At 38.4% G+C, this 22,861-nt stretch overlaps 1 protein-coding gene across 1 annotated transcript in view; it reads right to left on the bottom strand.

The window, feature by feature from the left end:
• Window positions 1–22,535, bottom strand: part of TMC1 (transmembrane channel like 1) — a 136,544-nt gene extending 114,009 nt beyond the window's left edge. The window contains exon 1 of the mRNA XM_065907857.1: window positions 22,415–22,535. Coding sequence (XP_065763929.1) covers window positions 22,415–22,535 — 121 coding nt within the window. The remainder of the gene's footprint in view (window positions 1–22,414) is intronic.
• Between the last annotated feature and the right edge of the window lie 326 nt (window positions 22,536–22,861).

The following is a 22,861-nucleotide window of genomic DNA, read 5'->3' as shown; positions in this document are numbered from 1 at the left end:
ATTGATTTTTTTCATAATTATATGTATTTTTATGCTTCTTTATATTCATGATAATATTTGGTTACATAATAGAAATTATAAATGTGCCCTTATTGAGTGTTAAATATTTTTATATTCCTATAAACACTCTTCAATTTTGTTTTGGGTATGCATTTAAGTTACCTTAAAGTAGTTTTATTCTTCAGAGATTCACTTTTAAGCTGTTAGGTGGGACCAGAGCAACATTTGGTCTAGGGCTAACTTTTTTTGCTAAGGAAAAACTCTTCTGAGTACTCTACCTGGATTCCATGAATTATAAGGTTTTAGATTCTTGCTGATAGAAAGACAAACTATTCCCAGAATTGTGTGGGCTATAGTGATTTCTGCCTCTAAGCCTTTTGGGGGTTCTTTCCCCAAACACCTGCAAGCAAAGATCATTATTCAGTTGAAGTGTCAGTGCCTGCTCAGTCGCTTCAGTCGTGGCTGACTCTTTGCATAGAAACCCTGCAAATCTCCAGAATGCTCTCTCTGTTCAGCTTTCTCTTCTTTTCTCCAGAATGCACTCTCTCTCTGTTCAGCTTTCTCTTCTGTTCAGCCCTGTGAATTTTAGCTGCTTTAGTGTCCCTGGGCTCTCAGCTGTATCTCCTCAACCCAGGGAGTTCATTAATCTCTGCATACATCCCTACTCCCCACACTGCGGCCTGGAGACTCTCTAGACAGTAGCTGGGGCAGTTGTAGGGTTCACCTCATTTGTCTTCCATCTCCTAGAGGTTACTATCCTTTGTTGTCTGAGGTATAATGTCTTGAAAACTGTTGTTTCATATATTTTGTCCACTTTTTAAAAATTTATTTCAGAGAGGAGAGTAAATCTAGTATCTTGACCAAACAAGAAATCTATTCATGCTAAATGTTCTAGCATTCTGTAGGTTGAGTTTTTTTTCCACATGTGGGAAACAAAGCAAAACAAAACATGAGTCAAGCGCCCTGGCTGCCTCCTGGCTCTTTCTTTTTTGTTTCATATCCAATACCTTCAGGTAATTAGAGATCAGAAATCAATGTTTTATGCAAAAAGGGTGTGCAGGCTGAGGTGAAATATGCCAAAATGTTAGCAGACACATCTGGATGATGAAACTGTGAGAAAGTTTCTTCTTCTTTAGATTATTTCTGTATTTCCAAATTATTATTATGGTAAATTATTACTTACCATATTCACTTTTAAAGATACTTCAAAATGCAAAGTTGTGTTTTGCTTTTTATTTTAAGACTGAGACTTAGGGAGACAAAAAAATAAAGGAAATTTTTGGGAAAAAAAGGAAAAAAGCTACAGAAAGTAAGAGGTTACTGCTTCACTATGTCTTCTAGACTCTCACATAAACTTATTTCTTTGACCCTTGCAGTTATAAACCACCCCTGTGTCCCTGTAAAGAAGGCCTGGATTATAAAGCATCATAAGAAAAAAAAAAACAGGAATAAAACAGCCAGAACTTAGCAAACAACACTTTTTCCCACAGTGTTAGGAAGAAAGAGCCAACTCAGAAAATGTTTAGTGCTTTCTTCAGAAGTAGCTAAAATGTTCCACCTTCTACTGGAGCTCAGAAAAATATCTCGGACTTCCTGCAAGTTTAAGGAGAAGTGATGGGAGAGAGTTTCAGTTAATTAACTCTACTTTCTCTTGGTTACCAAATTAGGAGATCTCAGTTGACTGTTTTATTCACATGTCAAGTACCTGCCATCATCTTCACTTAGAGAGAGAACACTACAGAAATATCCAGATAATTCATTCATTAATTCACTCAATCAACAAGAATTCAGCAAAGCACTAGGAAGGACTTTATAGCTTAGCTGAAGGAACTGTCTTCTTCTTAGAATCAGGGAGACCTGAGTTCAAAACCCAGTTCTGCCACTTCAAAAAGCATGACCACAGGCTACATATAACCTCTCCGAGCATCAGCTTTCATTTCAACAAATTGTAAAAGCAAATAATTTCATAGGAGTGTTATGATAATTAAATACATAAAATGTATGTGGCAGTGTCTGATATACAGAAGTACTCAAAATCTATAATAATTTAATGAAATCTGGGGAACCGTAAAGTAAATAAAATGTTTTTCTTTCATTTAAAGAGGCTCAGTCTAGCTAGAAGATAGGCTACGCACAAATAAAATAGTTGGAGTAAGGTGGAATGTAAGTACCCTGATATTAAATGTCAAAAATAAGGAGCTAAGAGAGAGGAAACATCCCAGAGAGTCGAAATAGTCAGAACAAGCTGCATTAAAGAGGTAGACTCCCACTGACTCTCTAGATGTAAAGAGATTGGAAGTCATCACTCCCACCCCCAAAACAAGAAAAAAGCTGTTAAAACTGAAAGTCAATAACTCTTCTAACAACAGTCAGAGAATCAAGGTCACAAGGCAGCCCCCAAAATTAGACAGAGAGAGACAAGCTAATACAGAGTATTACAATTTACCAGAGCAAAATCTACAAGCAGAACCCCCCATGGAAACTGTAATAGATCAACTGCTGAAGGCTCCCTGTGAACAGTTCTGAGAGTTAAACTGAATCCCTAAAACAGAAGTAAAAAAAAAAAATAATCTTAATAAAAAAGAAGCAGAGTTGGTAAAGAGGAAGTTACCACCCCTCTGAGGTAGACAAGATGGGGGCTGGAATTTATAGCAATAGGCACTGTTAGCTATGAAAAATGAATAAATAAAAACCTCAATTAAATAGAGTTTGGAGACCAGAAGGGGGAGCTCTCACACCCTGTGACCAAAACAGCCCAGTAGGAAGACAGTTTCTTTTCCTAGCAGACTCAGCCAATGAGAAGCCATGGACTCTTGGCTTACTAAAGCCCTATCGATTTCCTTTTCCTTTCTATCACAGTTTTAAAAATAATTTTTATTGGAGTATAGTTGATTTACAATGTTGCGCTAGTTTCTGCTATACAGTAAAGTGAATCAGTGATGCATATACATTAATTCACTCTTCAGAGTGTTGATTAGAGTTAGTAGGTGCTTATTAGTTATCTATTTTGTATGTGTGTGGCTGTGTGTGTGCTCAGCGTGTCCAACTCTTTGCAACCCCGTGGACTATAGCCCACCAGGCTCCTCTGTCCATGGCATTTTCCAGGCAAAAATACTGGAGTGCATTGCCATTTCCTTCTCCACTATTATATATATACACTAGTGTGTATGTCTCAATCCCAGTCTCCCAGTTTACACCCCCCTCTTTTCCTCTCTTTAAAAGTGTCCCCCTTCTCTCCATGCAGGAACTTGCATGTGGCTCACCATGACTGCAGACCCCTAATTGCAATTTTCTGTAGATCCCCAATAAATCTCTTTTTGGTGGAGAAATACCTGGCAATCTGTTTGTTTTAGGTCAACATACGTGACTATGTTACTGCCAAGCAATTGAAAAATTACAGGGATTAAAAATGTCCAGAAAATACAGAAAACCACGAATAGCCAAAGTAATCTTGAGAAAGAAGAATGGAACTGGAGGAATCACCCTCCCTGACTTCAGACTCTACTACAAAGCCACAGTCATCAAGACAGTATGGTACTGGCACAAAGACAGAAATATAGATCAATGGAACAGAATAGAAAGCCCAGAGATAAATCCACGAACCTATGGATACCTTATCTTTGACAAAGGAGGCAAGGATATACAATGGCAAAAAGACAACCTCTTTAACAAGTGGTGCTGGGAAAACTGGTCAACCACTTGTAAAAGAATGAAACTAGAACACTTTCTAACACCATACACAAAAATAAACTCAAAATGGATTAAAGATCTAAATGTAAGACCAGAAACTATAAAACTCCTAGAGGAGAACGTAGGCAAAACACTCTCTGACATAAATCTCAGCAGGATCCTCTATGACCCACCTCCCAGAATATTGGAAATAAAAGCAAAACTAAACAAATGGGACCTAATGAAACTTAAAAGCTTTTGCACTACAAAGGAAACTATAAGTAAGGTGAAAAGACAGCCCTCAGATTGGGAGAAAATAATAGCAAATGAGGAAACAGACAAAGGATTAATCTCAAAAATATACAAGCATCTCCTGAAGCTCAATTCCAGAAAAATAAATGACCCAATCAAAAAATGGGCCAAAGAACTAAACAGACATTTCTCCAAAGAAGACATACAGATGGCTAACAAACACACGAAAAGATGCTCAACATCACTCATTATCAGAGAAATGCAAATCAAAACCACAATGAGATACCATTACACACCAGTCAGGATGGCTGCTATCCAAAAGTCTACAAGCAATAAATGCTGGAGAGGGTGTGGAGAAAAGGGAACCCTGTTACACTGTTGGTGGGAATGCAAACTAGTACAGCCACTATGGAAAACAGTGTGGAGATTTCTTAAAAAACTGGAAATAGAACTACCATATGACCCAGCAATACCACTTCTGGGCATACACACCGAGGAAACCAGATCTGAAAGAGACACGTGCACCCCAATGTTCATCGCAGCACTGTTAATAATAGCCAGGACATGGAAGCAGCCTAGATGCCCATCCGCAGATGAATGGATAAGGAAGCTGTGGTACATATACACCATGGAATATTACTCAGCCGTTAAAAAGAATTCATTTGAATCAGTTCTAATGAGATGGACGAGACTGGAGCCCATTATACAGAGTGAAGTAAGCCAGAAAGATAAAGAACATTACAGCATACTAACACATATATACGGAATTTAGAAAGATGGTAATGATGACCCTATATGCAAAACAGAAAAAGAAACACAGAAGTACAGAACAGACTTTTGAACTCTGTGGGAGAAGGTGAGGGTGGGATGTTTCAAAAGAACAGCATGTATATTATCTATGGTGAATCAGATCACTAGCCCAGGTGGGATGCATGAGACGAGTGCTCGGGCCTGGTGCACTGGGAGGACCCAGAGGAGTCGGGTGGAGAGGGAGGTGGGAGGGGGGATCGGGATGGGGAATACGTGTAACTCAATGGCTGATTCGTGTCAATGTATGACAAAACCCACTGAAATGTTGTGAAGTAATTGGCCTCCAACTAATAAAATAAAATTAAATAAAAAAAAAAAAAAAAATGTCCAGAACCCACAGAGAAACCCAGTGATGGTTGTGTTATTATCTCAAATTTTAGACAGATTAAGTGGATAAATTCATTTAAATATAGTGGGTTGTATATAGGTTTGCCTTTAGTACTTCCCAAGATCTAGCTAATGGTAGTGAAGGAATCTTAAAAGGTACAAATCCACAAGACAAAGGGAAAGAAGGAATATCAGCAGATGAGCGATCTCTACATTTCAAAAATGAGAGAACAGAGAAGTCTGGTATCTCTAGGCAAAGGAAGGTAGTGCATGTACATTTTTATAGTGAATATGTGGCAGCCAAGAGGAAGGAAGCTGACTTACACGGCAAAATCCAAGGGAATAGATCTTACAGGCTGGAGGGAGAATGTAGGGGTGAGATATAGGGTAGAAAAATGCCCTAACTTGAAAGTCAATGCTGGAAATTTCCTTCGCCATGCTACCTGCAAGAGCAACTAGAAATATGGAGAAATAAAAAACTACCAGGTATCACTAGTTCTACCCTGCTTTAGTTTTCTTCAGAGCACTGTCGCGGTCTGACACTATGTAGTCCAGCTCTTTGTAAACTGAGCCACTGTTCATTTTCTCTACAAGCTGTAAGCTCCAGGATCAACCTTTGCTGGCCTTCTTTAACTCTTTGTCTTAGTGCCTGGCAAACTGTAGCGGTCAGTAAATATTTGTAACACAAATGAGTGAATGAATAAATGAATGAATAAACCAGTCCACCAGTGAACAATAGGGATATTATACAGTAAATTCCTTCCAGTCTCAGACTTACCGTATTTCCCCCTGAGTCTTGCTTGGGGCCTTTGGGTTAATATAGGAAACCTTTCCAAGAGGAAAAAAGATACTGAGCAAAGTCACAGGAAGGAGGAGGCACAGGCCGTGGAGGGAACAGATAAGAGCTGTGCCCCAAGAGATGAGAGCTGCTTCTTTAGGCTCCTTTCCTAACTTCCTTAGAGAAGATCCTGTTTTCCTTAACTGCATCTCTCGTACCTCTCAACATCAAAGCACTTTTTAATGTAGCTAGTGTAAATTTTTCCCCTTGAAATTTTTGATATTTGAATTTCCTGCCTTCTCACTATAGCATTTGTTCAGTCTGGCAGCTCTGCTCCTCACATAACCCCGGCCTCCTCCACACAAATGAAACATAACTGCAGGGGGATGGAGGGGAACATGGCAGGGAACTGCAGGCCGTGTTCCCACTTCTGCACACAGTTACACATATCATTCCTCTTCACAGAGAAAGCAAATGTCACTTTCTCATGAGTGGGATAATTTTTCTTCCTAGTGGTCAGTGCTGATAAGCTCATAGGCATCTGGTGCCCTCACCTATAGACCAGAGAAGTTTAAAGAGAAGCAAAAAGCTCCACAGATTTTTTTAGATAAAACAAATGATTAGAGGTCTATTAGATTAATCTCAAAGTCTATAAGCTAAGGAAGCATCATAGTGCCAGAGGTAATATTCAGGTCTCCTGACCCACAGCCTGAGTCACCTGCTTCCAGACTTGTTCCGCCCAACCCCGCCCAGATCATTGGAATGCAGTGTTAAAGCACCCTTGATGTGATATTCTATGTGTGAATATCTTTGCACCACCTTCTACAGCAACCTATCTAAATAAGTCACCAAGTCTAAAAATAGACCTATTTCCTTAATTTCTGCCTTTGATCTCATATAACCTACCAAGGAAAATAGTATCAGAGGCCAACCTCCTTTTCTAATTCTCCCTGCGAAAGTGAGCTAAGAACAAGGAGTGGGGTCCTAGATTACACTCACATCTTACACCTACCTGAAAATGGGTCTTAGGAGGTGTCTTATAAAGCCAAGGATCACTCTACTCACTATCCACGTACCTAATCACAGTACAGTCAATCGGTCACTCAATAAATACTAAGTCTTAAGTATTCTTATGGCAGTAGAAGATATATGGTATTAAAAGTCAACCATCCCCCTGCTTTCCCATGTCTTCCAGTGTAATCAGTGATAAGATACATCTTGAAATTTCTAGAAGAGTCCTGATTACAAATATTTTGTTAGCTATGACATATTGTTGAATTTTCTATTCTTTATTTTTTTTAAAGTAACAATTTTTTAAAATGTAACATTAAGTGAGGACACTTTCCTCATTTTATTAAAACAAAAGAAAATAAAACTTCTGCCTGCTATTAAACATCAAAACATAAAAGATGAGATATGACACAGGCAAAAGCTTACTAAAGAGATAGAATGGCTCCCAGGGCAGAAAAAGTAGTTAAAATGATGTTATTGATATACTTGAAAGACAAAAGCAGTCAAAAGAAAAGAATTGGTCAGAAAAAGAAGCACAGAAAGTGGGAAGCCAAAAGAGAAGTGATGCTAGTACTTATTAATCAAACGGGTAAGGAATGGAAAGCGGATCAAGCAGATCAAATAAGAACATAGAGTAAAACTAGGTTCAAATGGCAGAAGACTCTGACATAGTGGTTTGGGAAATCTAAATGTTGCGTGGCAACGACAGAAACCATCTAAGCTTTCTGATGAAGGAAGAGACAGAAGGAAATGACAATCTAGGAATTAGGCAAGGTCTGAAAAAATATGAGCCATAGAAGAACACTAAAAAGCACTCCTTTACCCATCAATAATTTAAATTCTAGTGTAAAAATAATATATTGATATTTTCCACCCAAATACCTGGATAAAAATAATAAATGCAAGCTAAAATGAAAAGGACAGAGAATTTAGAGTACTGGATCCTAGATCACAACGGTGATATTATAATAAGGAGAAGCCACACGAGGACACAAATCTAGGGCTACATCATAAGTTTGACTGGAACTTGCAAGTATCTCCTGCAGGGCCCAGGAGACGTTTTTGCAAGAAGACTCTTGCATTATTTTCTAAGTATTCTGTGGGAGGTTAGCATTATCGATATGTTTCTATATTGAAATCTTTTATGTGGAGTCAGAGAAACTCTGGAGTTGTGAAAACCCGGAGTTTTTGCATATTTGGGGAGGTGGAACAGAAATAGAAGAGCAGGAAAACATATCTTTTCCTTTGAGTCAAAAATATTTTCTTAAAGGCAGATAGAATTGGGGTAGGAGATTCTGTTGTATTAGTCACTGCCTCTCAAAAACCAGATATTTAAGAACAGAATTATTGACTTGAATGTAATTCAGTCAGTTCAATGAAAAGGAAGTCTATTTGAAGTCAGAGAATTCCATTTCACAAAATCACCATATTTTAAGGTGTGGACTAATTGCAAGTTTAACTTGCACATAATATTAGCTGTGGAATGATAAAAACAAAATGAACTACTCTTGCTGTAAGACTGTTCATTACCCAGGAAATGTCATGGTGCTGCATAAATGAGGGACCCATTTTCAGTTTAGACTTAACAGCAGCAGGTGGGAACAACACTCAAAGGGCAGGAAGGCCTCTTCAGTCTGCACAATTTTTAGACAATCTTCACCTTCAAGGAGAAAGAACAAACGTGAGGAATAAGACAGATAAACCATTAGCCCTCAGGTGCATAAAAAGAGAGCATCATGAAGTCATTCCCAGAGTTAAAAAGCAAAGATTGTGAAAACTCTGTCATACATAATTAAGGTCTTAGAATTAGAGAGCCCAAGCCAGATCATACAGGGAGCAGGATGACACACAGGATAAATGGGCCATACCACCCCGTAAGGGATTCCTTAGCTGTCTTATTCAAAGCTTCTAACTGGCTCCGTTAAGAAAAAGAACTGGGTCATCAAAAAAGTAAGAGAGATCCAGAAAAACATCTACTTCTGTTTCACTGACTATGCCAAAGCCTTTGGCTGTGTGGATCACAGCAAACTGTGGAAAATTCTTCAAGAGATGGGAATACCAGACCACCTGATCCACCTCCTGAAAAATCTGTATGCAGGTCAAGAAGCAACAGTTAGAACTGGACATGGAACAACAGACTGGTTCCAAATCAGGAAAGGAGTACGTCAAGGCTGTATATTGTCACCCTGCTTATTTAACTTATATGCAGAGTACATCATGAGAAATGCTGGACTGGATGAAGCAGGAGCTGGAATCAAGATTGCTGGGAGAAATATCAATAACCTGAGATATGCAGATGACACCACTCTTATGGCAGAAAGTGAAGAAGAATTGAAGAGCCTCTTGATGAAAGTGAAACAGGAGAGTGAAAAAGTTAGCTTAAAACTCAACATTCAGAAAGCTAAGATGATGGCATCTGGTCCCATCACATCATGGCAAGTAGATGGGGAAACAATGGAAACAGTGACAGACTATTTTGGGGGCTCCAAAATCACTGTAGATGGTGACTGCAGCCATGAAATTAAAAGACGCTTGCTCCTTGGAAGAAAAGTTATGACCAACCTAGACAGCATTTTAAAAAGCATTAGAGACATTGCTTTGCCAACAAGGGTCTGTCTAGTCAAAGCTGTGGTTTTTCCAGTAGTCATGTATGGATTTGAGAGTTGGACTATAAAGAAAGCTGAGCACAAAAGAATGATGCTTTGAGTGAACCGTGGTGTTGGAGAAGACTCTTGAGAGTCCCTTGTACAGCAAGGAGATCCAACCAGTCCATGCTAAAGGAAATCAATCCTGAATATTCACTGCAAGGACTGATGCTGAAGCTGAAACTCCAATACTTTGGCCACCTGATGTGAAGAACTGACTCATTGGAGAAGACACTGATGCTGGAAAAAATTGAAGGCGGGAGGAGAAGGGGATGACAGAGGATGAGATGGTTGGATGGCATCACCGACTCAATGGACATAAGTTTGTGTAAGCTCCAGGAGTTGGTGATGGACAGGGAAGCCTGGCATGCTGCAGTCCATGGGGTCACAAAGAGTTGGACACGACTGAGCGACTGAACTGAACCAAAATGATTTACATCAAAATCTATTACGTGTCCTACTAACTATAACTGTAGCTACTTCAGTAAATGTAGATTGTTAATTTAGAAAGTAAATAAATACTACCTTTAATCATGTTCCATGAGATTTCACTTTCCAAGCTGGATTTCAGGCAGATCCTTCAGCTTTCTGGTAATTTACAGTTATAAGAATCGCCTCATTCTGATAAGCCATATTCATTTTCCAGTATCAAGGCATTACAATGCACAGTGCACTCTAAAGTACTCAGTCTAAGACTTGGTTAATGCATTCTCCTGAGGGCCTTTTGTAGCACTCCTAGAAGTACAACCCCAGCAGTTCATCCCTTAGGCAGCCTCTGTATCTGTACAAACCTCACTCCAACAAGCAGCCTTCTTGGATGAAGACTCATTCAAATGACTCGATCCCGGATACTTTCCACTGTATCTATGTGGCCCAGGAAGAATATATGAATTCTTCCCTTGATAAATGATGGAAATGGAAGCTGTTCTCAAGAATTCTGTTTTATTGAGATATATTTCTATTTGAGGGTAGTACATATTATATACTCTTAGCTGAAACTTGTTTAGGATAGAGAGTGAAGATTGGCTAGAAAGGAAGTAAGGGACAAGAAAATTAATATTTATGGAAGATCTCCTATAAAGAAGTAAGCTGAACTAAAAGAAGTGGAATGATGGCAACCCACTCCAGTACTCTTGCCTGGAAAATCCCATGGATGGAAGAGCCTGGTAGGCTGCAGTCCATGGGGTCGCTAAGAGTCAGACACGACTGAGAGACTTCACTTTCACTTTTCACTTTCATGCATTGGAGAAGGAAATGGCAGCCCACTCCAGTGTTCTTGCCTGGAGAATCCCAGGGACGGGGGAGCCTGGTGGGCTGCCGTCTATGGGGTCGCACAGAGTCAGACACGACTGAAGCGACTTAGCAGCAGCAGCAGCAGTGAACAACTATCATTTTATTATCCCAGTTACTCTGCTTCTATGGGAACTTTTCTACTACCTCCCCAACATTTTCTGTGAATTGTATCCTGACATAATCATACACACATTTATTCACCCATATGGCTGAGAAAACGGAAGTTTTAGGCACTATAAGCCTTAGTCTTACCTGTCATGTTTACTACAAAAGGAGAGAAAACCATATGCAACCAGAAAGAATGAAGTGGATGTACAGAAGTAAGAGACAAAGAGAATTTCCTGGGTTTGCTGTAGGGCTTCAGTTTCTGGTTCAAGCTGAGACAGACACTCACCCTCCTTTTTTCTTTGGATTCTCTCCCTGCACCCACCCATCCCAGGATCTTTTAGCTTAGGTTAGCTAACCTGGGATATGTTGTCTGTAACCAAATTGCCCTTAACCAATAAGATCTAAAGCTTACAAGAAGAAGTGAAGCAAGGATTGAATTCAAACCCAGGTCTGCATGATTCCAATATTTGTTCCACTCCCCACTAACCCTAACCCTAACCCTAATTGTCCTAACCCTAATATCTGCCAAGAGATAATGATATGATGTGGTGGTAAGAATGAGCACCTATGGTTTGGCATAAACAGAACTGTAGTAGTCAGAACTTTAAAATGGTCATCCAAACATATCCAGGACCTACCAGATTTGTATCTCCTGAAAAATTTCAGCTCCATAGCTAAGGGTTGACCTGGATAAACTGAAGAATGTTCAGTAGGGTGTCATAGAAGAGGATTAAGTAATTGGAAATGAGAAAAGGTGCATAGTATACATTGCCTCTGCAATTCAATTGATACTTCATATCCTGCACTCAAGCATCTTTCTCATAATGGTACTGCTTTTTAATATTTTCTACTCTTTGTCTCATCTCCTCAAATAGGTTATGAGCTTCTTGAAGTCAAGGAGTTTCTATTATTTTTTTGTGTGTATTGTGTTAAATGAATTAAAATTAAAGAAGACACCTTGTTCAAACACAAGAGAATAAGGTAATTTAATAACAGTACTGGCAAATATGAATCTCCGCATTGGTGGGAGCTGACTTTTCCCCATACCACAAAGAGAAGAGGAGGAAAAATTCTCACACACTAACATTAGATATTTGAAAGTGAAAATCACTCAGTTGTGTCTGACTCTTTGCGACCCCATGGACTCGTCCATGGAATTCTCCAGGCCAGAATACTAAAGTGGGTAACCATCTCTTTCTCCAGGGGACCTTCCCAACCCAGGGATCAAACCCAGGTCTCCCGCATTACAGGTGGTTTCTTTACCAGCTGAGCCACAAGGAAAGCCCAAGAACACTGCAGTGGGTAGACTATGCTTTCTCCAAGGGATCTTCCCGACCCAAGAATCAAACTGGGGTTTCCCACATTGCAGGTGGATTCTTTACCAACTGAGCTATCAGGGAAGTGTTAGGGATAGATGTCCAAACTGAAACAATTGTTGTAGCATGAGGAAAGGCCTTAGAGATTCAACTTCTACACAGAGATATTTTTCTTGTCTAGGGCAACTTTGGTTTGGATCATTTAAATATCTCTCACTCGATGGTTTATGAACTTCATGCCCCTTCTTCAAGTCTTTCTAAGACCTATGAAGACATCAGACAAGAGTGTAATTTTATCTTTTTTCCCCATTAAAATATATTAATATATTAATGCCTAGCGCTTCTGAATATTAGCATATGGAACTCAGATACTAAAAATCTGTATCTTTGGTGAAAAAAAAAAACAGGCCCGTGAAAACTACTCCAAAGTAAAAAAATATGTTTTGAAGGTATTTACCTTACATCATTTGACAGCTGTAATAACTAAAGGGAATCCTCACACAGTCAAGCCAGAGCATACTATAAATGCAATATTCAAATTTTTGCTTCTAGCCACAATGAAGCAACTAAGAATGTACAACCTTCTTCCCTTATGCAACTAGAAACCCAGGAAAAATACATGAAACATCTCTTTTCAGACTCTGCTCAATAGACAGCCCAAAACAGTGATCTCTCAAAGAAAAAAGCAAATGAGAATCACCCAGAATACTGCCTGAACATTTTGCCTGAGCAGAGTTTCTAGGCTGTAACACAGGGAGAAAGAACATACACAGAGTCTTTGGTCTCCCTCAGTTAAGGAGACATGATTCTGATTTCACACAGAGAGAGAGAAAGAAAAAAGGGGAGAAAGAGGGCAAGCTTTAGATCTGCAAGCAAACCTTTTCAAATGTTGGCTGAGTACTGATACATGCATGTTGTTGTTTAATTGCTAAGTCGTGTCTGACTCTTTGGCAACCCTATGTACTGTAGCCCACCAGGCTCCTCTGTCCATGGAATTCTCCAGGCAAGAGTACTGGACTGAGTTGGCATTTCCTTCTGCAGGGGATCTTCCCAACCCAGGGATCGAACCCTGGTCTCCTGCATTGCAGGTGGGTTCTTTACCACTGAGTCACCAGAGAAGCCCGGTGTGTGCATACATGTGAGGAAATTACCAAGGTCAGAGAAAGAACACTAGAAAGGATGAACAGAATAGTTTCTGAAGTTCACAAGAGTCAGGAAGAGTTCAGACTTTTCGCCAGTCAGAGAGGAGAAACCTCCGAACTCATGAAGCATTTGTTATAGTCTTCAGAAAGTTATTATCCAGACCAAATTAGCTCTGCTCTGAAAACACCCTGACAGAGTTTAAAACCAAATCGCTAAAGCATCCAGCTAATTTAAAGTTACTTAATTGCATCCCAGAAAACAATCCAACAATGTTTAAAGGAATATAGAAAAATCCAGGACTCCAAAATGTAAAATTTAACATATTCAACAGTGAATTAAAAAATCACCAGGTAAGCAAAGAAGTTGGGAAAATAATGCCTCCCAACCAGAAGAGCAATCGAATCCATTGATAGAAACAGATCCAGTAAAATCCAGCATGATAGAGTTAGTAGACAATAGTAAAATAGCTATTATAAATAGACTCCATATGTTTAAGACCATAATTTTTAAAATTAAAAAATTTAAAAATACAAATCAGACTCTAAAGATAAATAATACAGTATGTAAAATGGGAAATGTATTGGATGAATGAACAGTGGTCTAGATGTTGATGAAGAAAAGAACACCAATTTGAGGACATCAATTTTATCTAAAATGAAACATAGAAGATAAATAAGACTAAAAACTAAAAATAACATCTGAGACCTATAAGATGATGGTAAACAATCTCAAATATATGTAAATCAGAGTGAGAGTCAGAAAAAAGTGAGGAAATAATGACCAAATTGTTTTAAATTTGGTGGCAACTATAAACCAAATATTCAAAAATTTCAGCAGATTCCGAATAGAAAAAGAGATTAATAAAACTGTAAAAGACACAGTAAAAACAAATTGTAAAAATAAACATTAGTAACAGGAACATCTTAAAAGCAAAGAAAAATGACATAAAGATAAAAATAATAAAGATAAGACTTCTCACCAGAAACTATGAAAGAGAGAAATCTTTAAACACTAAAAGAAAAAAACAAAAAACAATCTCTCAAGCTAGAAACCTATTTTCATTGAAAAATGTCTGTCAAAACCTAAGGTAGAACTCTTTCAAACAAAAGTTGAGAGAATTCATTGCCAAAAAGCCTGTTATACAAAAAATATTCCGGTATGGTTTACAAAAAGTATTGGTGTGTCATGTCCAGCTCTCGCAATCCCGCGGACTATAGCCTACCAGGCTTCTCTGTCCGTGGGATTTTCCAGGCAAGAATACTGGAGTAGGTTGCTATTTCCTTCTCCAGGGGATCTTCCAGGCCCAGGAACTGAACTCAGGTCTCCTGCATTCCAGGTGGACTCCTGCATTTCAGGCATGTTCTTTACCAGCTGAGCTACAAGGGAAACCCCACAAAAAATACTAAAGGAAGCTATTCATGCAGAAGGAAAATGATATCAGATAGAAATCTGAATCTGAAATGTGGAAGAAAAATGACTGGAAGTGGTAAATATACAGATAAATATGAACATTTTTTTCTTATTTTTCAAAATTTATTTTAAAGATAACTAGGTGTTTAAAGCAAAATAATAAAGATAGATTGTGGAGTTTATAATATAAATAGATGTAAAATATACAAAAATAATAACATGACATATAGAAGACGGGAATAAAACTATACTATGGTAATGTTCTTAAAATTTATGTAAAGTAGAATACCATTATTTGAAGGTAGGATGTGATAAGCTAAAGATGTATATTGTAAGCTCACTAAAATAGAGTGACAACAAAAAAGAGTTAATATACCAACAGAAGAAATAAAATAAAATTTAAAAGAAATACTCCAAAAGAAGTTATGAGAATAAAACAACAAAGATGGGTTAAAAACCACACACTTTCTCAAAAGGCTAAAATTAAAAAGATTCCCTTGCAATATCAAACATGGTGAGGCTACTGATCATCAGCACTGTGATCCTGCTGGTAAAAACATAAAATCATACAACCATTTAAGAAATTAATTTGGCAGATTTTATGAAGTTAATCAAACACTTGCCATACAATCCAGCAATTTCAATTCATTAGTTCAGTTCTATTGAGTTCAGTCGCTCAGTTGTGTCTGACTCTTTGCGACCCCATGGACTACAGCATGCCAGGCCTCCCTGTCCATCACCAACTCCAGAGCTTATAAAAGTCATGTCCACTGAGTCAGTGATGCCATCCAACCATCTCATCTTCTGTCGTCCCCTTCTTCTCCCATCTTCTATCTTTCCCAGCATCAGGGTTTTCTCCAATGAGTTAGTTCTTTGCATCAGTCCTTTGCATACTCCAAGGTATTGGAGTTTCAGCTTCAGCATCAGTCCTTCCAATGAATATTCAGGACTGATTTCCTTTAGGATGGACTGATTGGATCTCTTTGCTGTACAAGGGACTCTCAAGAGTTTTCTCCAACACCACAGTTCAAAAGTTTCAGTTCTTTGGTGCTCAGCTTTCTTTATAGTCCAACTCTCACATTCATACATCACTAATGGAAAAACCTGACTAGAAGGACCTCTGACTAGATGGAACTTTGTTGGCAAAGTAACGTCTCTGCTTTCTAATATGCTGTCTAGGTTGGTCATAACTTTTCTTTGAAGGAGCAAGCATCTTTTAATTTCATGGCTGCAGTCACCAACTGCAGTGATTTTGGAGCCCAAAAAAATAGTCTGTCACTGTTTCCATTGTTTCCCCGTCTATTTCCCATGAAGTGATGGGACCAGATGCCATCATTTTAGTTTCCTGAATGTTGTTTTAAGCTAACTTTTTCACTCTCCTCTTTCACTTTCATCAAGAGGCTCTTTAGTTCTTCTTCACTTTCTGCCATAAGGGTGGTGTCATCTGCCTATCTGAGGTTATTGATATTTCTCCTGGCAGTCTTGATTCCAGCTTATGCTTCATCCAGCTTGGCATTCCTCATGATGTACTCTGCATATAAGTTAAATAAGCAGGGTGACAATATATAGCCTTGATCTACTCATTTCCCTATTCGGAACCAGTCTGCTGTTCCATGTCCAGTTCTAACTGTTGCTTCTTGACCTGCATACAGATTTTTCAGGAGGTGAGTCAAGTGGTCTGGTATTCCCATCTCTTTAAGAATTTTCCACAGTTTGTTGTGATCCACACAGCCAAAGGCTTTGGCATAGTCAATAAAGCAGAAGTAGATGTTTTTCTGGAACTCTCTCACTTTTTCGATGATCCAACAGATGTTGGCAATTTGATCTCTGGTTCCTCTGCCTTTTCTAAATCCAACTTGAACATCTGGAAGTTCACTGTCCACGTACTGTGGAAGCCTGGCTTGGAGAATTTTGAGCATTACTTTGCTAGCATGTGAGATGAGTGCAATTGTGTGGCAGTTTGAAAATTCTTTGGCATTGCCTTTCTTTGGGATTGGAAAGAAAACTGACCTTTTCCAGTCCTGTGGCCACTGTTGAGTTTTCCAAATTTGCTGGCATATTGAGTTTAGCCCTTTCACAGCATCGTCTTTTAGGATTTGAAATAACTCAACTGGAATTCATTTACTTCCACTAGCTTTGTTCATAGCGATGCTTCCAAAGGCCCACTTGACTTCATATTTTAGGATGTCTGGCTCTAGGTGAGTGATCACACCATCATGATTATCTGGGTCGTGAAGATCTTTTTTGTATAGTTCTTCTGTGTATTCTTGCCACCTCTTTTTAATATCTTCTGCTTCTGTTTGGTTCATACCATTTCTGTCCTTTATTGTGCCCATCTTTGCATGATATGTTCCCTTGGTGTCTCCAATTTTCTTGATGAGATCTCTAGTCTTTTCCATTCTATTGTTTCACTCTATTTCTTTGCACTGATCACTGAGGAAGGTTTCTTATCTCTCCTTGCTATTCTTTGGAACTCTGCATTCAAATGGGTATATCTTCCCTTTTCTCCATTGCCTTTTGCTTCTCTTCTTTTCTCAGCTATTTGTAACACCTCCTCAAGACAACCATTTTGCCTTTTTGCATTTCCTTTTCTTGGGGATGGTCTTGATCACTGTCTCCTGTACAATGTCATGAACCTCTGTCCATAGTTCTTCAGGCATTTTATCAGATCTAATCCCTTGAATCTATTTGTCACTTCCACTGTATAATTGTAAGGAATTTGATTAAGGTCATAGCTGAATGATCTAGTGGTTTCCCCTACTTTCTTCAGTTTAAGTCTGAATTTGGCAATAAGGAATTCATGATCTGAGCCACAGTCAGCTCCCGGTCTTGTTTTTGCTTACTGTATAGAGTTTCTCCATCTTTGGCTGCAAAGAATATAATCAATCTGATTTCAATTCGTACATTCAGTTCACACATTCACACAAAGACACATACTCAAATGTCCACAGAAATGTTATTAATAGTAGCCCAAATTAGAAACAACTCAAATGTTCATCAACAAGTGAGTGGATAAACAAACTGTGGTGTACCATACAATGGAATACTCAGCAATAAAAGAAACACTACTGAAATATGAATGAATTTTGAAAGCAGTATGCTAAATGTAAGGGAGCAGACACAAAAGAGTACATACTGCATGTTTCCATTTACATGAAATTCTATATAATGCAAGATAATTGACAGTGAAAAAAACCGTATTAGGGTTTATATATGAAGTAGGTGAAAACTGTGTGCATTTATGCCAAAAGGGCATAAGGAACATTTGGGGGAAGTGGAAATCTTGATTGTGATGGTCATTATGTCATGTATACATTTGTCAAAACATGACAAATGGTATATTTTAAATGTATACAGTTCAATGTGCACAAATTATACTCAATGACATGATCTTTTAAAGTGGAATGAAAGAAATGAAAATAAAACAATGCCAACATTTTATCAGTCATAGGAATACCATCCTTTGTCATCATTAATGGGCACTTTAGACCCAGGAAGTGCTCTCCACTTCAGGGAAATCCTTAAAACACAGGCCAAGTTAGAATCAAACACCTCAATGTTCCTAATTTTCAAGGCCCTCAAGAACTTGCAAAGTAATGTTTCTGACTCTAGTTTTCTTTTGATAATTATTCAGTACTGCCCCAAACACATCAATCTATAAACTCCTCGAGAAAAAGAACTTTATCACATCTCATTCTTCCCAAAGCACATAAAAAGAATCAAATGAATTGCTTGTTGAATGCACCAATACATGACCAAATGAATGAACAAATAAAATATATTTCTATGGGAATTAATAATCCCAACACAAGTATATATTATTTGTGTCTTACAGAAAATGCTATCTCTCCAACTTTAAATATGATAAAAGATCATTTATTAGAGTACCACAAATTTTTGTACTGTTGAAAAAATCATATGGCCAAACAATAGTAAAGAAACATGATGGTGATTGCCACTTTTATTTTGTATGTTATATCAAAGTTTACAAATAGCTTTTACAAACATTACTCATCTAAGACATCTAGGACCACCATTTATCAATAGGTAGTTTCTGTCTGTAAATCACAGAATCTATTGATGCAGTGAAGGAAAATTTCCAAGAGCTTTTCCAGTTAACACTTTGTTAATCTGTTTCAAACAGCTAAGAGAGAGAGAGTGGGGAAAGATCTCAATATTCAACATTTCAAATTACAATTCAGGATTAGGATCACATTTACAAATGGTTAAGATAGCCTGAGCAGCCATATTGTAAGATTTTGTAAAAATTGTTGAAGATCCAAAAAGAGCCTGCCAATACCTTCACTACAAAAATAGCCTAAGAAGTTTGAGGACTCCAGGTTGGAACATCTTAAAGGTGCTGAAGTTGAACATCTGATATAAAATTTGAACCCTACACTTATAATGAAAAACCAACCTTACCTGTTAAAAGTTAATATACAAATATGAGCTATGTCTAATAGCTTCTTTGGAAAAGTGTGCTGAGATTCAAAAGAAGTGGTTGATTTTGTTTTTGCATTTTAAAAGCAATGACTTGTTTTGATAATAATATTCTTAAAACTGCCCAGATGTTTGAAGTCAACAAAATAAGTGAACATATTAAATAGGATACTGCTCAGACTCTTAAGAGCTAGGTCTGGATGACTTTAATAGGTTATCTCTAAATGAGCTCCAATACTCTGGCCACCTGATGGAAAGAGCCAACTCATTGGAAAAGACCCTGATGCTGGGAAAGATTGAGGGCAGGAGGAGAAGGGGATGACAGAGGATGAGATGGTTGGATGGCATCACCGACTCAATGGACATGAGTTTGAGAAAACTCTGGGAGACAGTGAAGGACAAGGAAGCCTGGCATGCTGCAGTCCATGGAGTCGCAAAGAGTCAGACACAACTTAGAAACTAAACAGCAAAATGAGATCTCTAGTTTCTCCACTTTCCATTCTAAGATTAAATATGTTGGTTAACGGAATGATGGAGACCAAGGCCATTTGGATTGGAAGTTCTATGCTGAAAAGCAGATATGTATTTCCAGGTTTTCCATATTTAAAATTTTTACCAGTTTGTCTTTTGAGGACTGAAATGAGGCTGACAACAGATCAAACTGTGTTAGCATCATAGAATAACAGCTGAACATGCTAACCACTATCTCCACGGTACTGAAAATGCATCTCTATGACAAGTCATAGGAACCAAAAGTGCTTCATCACATTGCTTCCCTTCATATAAATGCCTCCCCCAATAGGGTTTTATGTCTCTCTTCTTAGCTTTCTCTGTCTTAATCCTCTTTGCTCTGCTCATCAACTTTACTGAACTCAGAACTGTATCTAATTCACAAACTGAAGCTAGACAGGTCTCCCTCACAAAGTTTCTCCAAGCGCCAATCCAACAAGAGATCACTGCTATGGACTAAACCCCTAGCCTGAGTTGCTGCACTGGAATCTCAGTGTATTTTGATTTCCCCCCATTGTCTTCCTAAATGAAAGGAAGGTAAATTTGAGCACTTAGTAGTTGGTGAAATCACACATTCATTAAAGCAAAGAAGTTGAAGAAATATTGAACCCATCCCAGTTTCTCAAGAAACAAAAAGCCCCTACCCACAGAAAAATAGAAAGGGGAGTTACCCCAAAAGGAAAACAAAAATTATGAAACAAACTTTTTAAAGTGCCTAATCTCTAAGAAAGGTAGAATATCCTACAATGAGGTCTTTATTTTGAAATACCTTTCTTGGGTGGCATCCTGGTGGTATCCTTTCAGAACGTCTCAGCTGCCAGTTAACTTGAAAAGGAAAGACAGGTTGGAGGGACAAACGTTTCAGGTCTGGTCCAGCACATTCACACACTTCTGCCTGTTGCTGAAAGTGCTCCCTGGTACCAGTTCACAGTCTGAAACATAAGAAGGTACTAATTTCCTCACCATTAAATTTTCATGAATGTTTAGTTTGCCATTTAGGGATGGAGTGCTCAGGTCAAAAGGGCTGTATGTGAGGCTCATGTTTGAAACAAAACTAAACTGATCATGTAAGTGGTATTCAAAGCAAATCTGGCTTCATCCCATATGTAGTTATGTGCCTCATTTTAAATGCCTCCAATTCTAGGGCTTTATCCCAATTACATGTGCAGAGGGCAGTGTATGGAAAAGCACTATTAGAAAGGTGAGAAATACTGACTGCTAAGTTGAATCAGTAAATTAAATGAGTAAATAAAGAAGATACTCTTACATCTAGAGTTCATGTTTAAGCAGCAAAGCTGACACACATTCAGTTTAGCAATCAATCCCAATGTGGGGAAACCTGGAGATATTGTTTTCATTTTCTCAGCTTCTTTGAAAATAAAACTTTCCCAGAAAATAAGGAAACATTTTCTGGGAAATTAAAAACAAATTTGTCTCTCTGTCAACACTTCTCAAAGGAAGGTGGTAATCTTTTCTTTGAAAGGGTAAACAAAAAAAAAAGATTTCCATCACTGAAAAGAAAGGGACAAAAAGTGCTGAAATTTAATGTTGCAAAGAGGTTGCCTCTTTGAGAGGGAGAACATGAGCATTCTCTGGTTACTTCGGTGATAGCCACTGACCTTGGCAAGAGGAAGCACTGTTTTGAAATGGATCCTGGTGGCACATTTACACCAGAGCAGTTTTTGGCTTCATGGACGGATTCCTGTACACATCTGACCCTCCTAGACTGTAAAGCCTACTACGTAGATTTCAGCCAAAGCAGTGTGTAGCACACCTGGAATTATAGTTTAAAACAAAGCTCTATAGAGTGAGGCTCAGTTTTCTCCTATTCTGGACACTAGATCTCAATTATAATAGTAAGATAAGATATAGCTGATATGAGTACTTACATTTAAAGTCTTACATTTAAAGTTAAAGTGGTTCTTTAACTTGGGAATTTACAAGGAAACTGAGAAGTTTTGTTGCAAATTAGTGGCCCTATGCTCTAGAGTGAGGACAAACTGCAATTTAATTTATATGAACTTAGATTATGTAAAAAAAAAAATGTGAAATAACTCTAAACGCTATTCTGACAAAAACCATAGTAAACATAAACAAATTAACAAAAGATGTTTTTCAAGCCTTGTGTCCAGAAAATTATAAATACTATACAAAAGATTAAAAACAGAAACCAAAAAAGAAAAATAGATTAGCTCAAGCATGTTAAAGTGAAAATTTTCTATACATAAAAAGATATGTCAAAAATTTAAAGAAGAAAATATTTACAACTCACACAACACTTCATTAGCATAAAAAACAAAGAATTTCTACCCATCAGCAAGAAGAAAACTAGTACCCCCGAAAGGGAAATAAATGGCAAAAGATCTGAACAAATATTCCACATAGGAAGATATAAAATCTAATAAAAATGAACAAACTATGAGCAGTAATTTCGCAGAAGGAACACAGAGTAACTAAACATAAGAAAGTTCCAGTCTTATCTAGAGGAACTCAGACTGAGACCTTAAGCAGTATGGGTATGGGCTTCTTGATTCCTTTTAGTAGGAACTTGCCAGACCAGGACACATACCTTCTCCGCTCTTTCAGCGCTGTGGGCTCCATCCCAGGCACAGCACGTTTCAATAGGCCTGATCTGCAGCAGGAAGCAGGATCCTACTGGAGCCTGAGCAGTTCTCCTCACTCAGGGGTACAAAGCAACTCACCCATCCCGGTGGAACATCCCACTGTCAACTCCAGGAGGTAAGGCCTCTCCCAGCTTGATGGGGGCTTAGCAGCAGAGCACTTTGGTGCAAGGTGAGAGGCAGGGCAGTGTCTGTATTCCATCGTTACCTTGCCTTTACAACGTGGGGTATCTCAGCAGGGGTCCCAAGTCTGGCATCTGGGTCATCATGCCCTGGTTGATCATTCAAATCATTCTAATGTATTAAAGCCCGAGGAAGTGCTTTAGTCACCCAGCCAAGGCAGTTTTACCTATTGCTAATTTAATCTGCTGCTTTAATATTCCATTTTTCCTTTCTACCAACAACACTGCCTACAGGTTATAGAGGAGATAGATCCTCCATTGGCTGTCATGTTCTTTTGCCCGGTCTTGCACACACAACCTTCAGATTGTGACCCACATTCTGTCTCTTTGGTGAAGGTATCCAAAC

The sequence above is a fragment of the Muntiacus reevesi genome, chromosome 17 (genome assembly GCF_963930625.1).
Source record: "Muntiacus reevesi chromosome 17, mMunRee1.1, whole genome shotgun sequence".
NCBI lineage: Eukaryota > Metazoa > Chordata > Mammalia > Artiodactyla > Cervidae > Muntiacus > Muntiacus reevesi.
The sequence above is the reverse complement of the archived record's forward strand: the minus strand, read 5'-3'. Positions and strand labels throughout refer to the sequence as shown.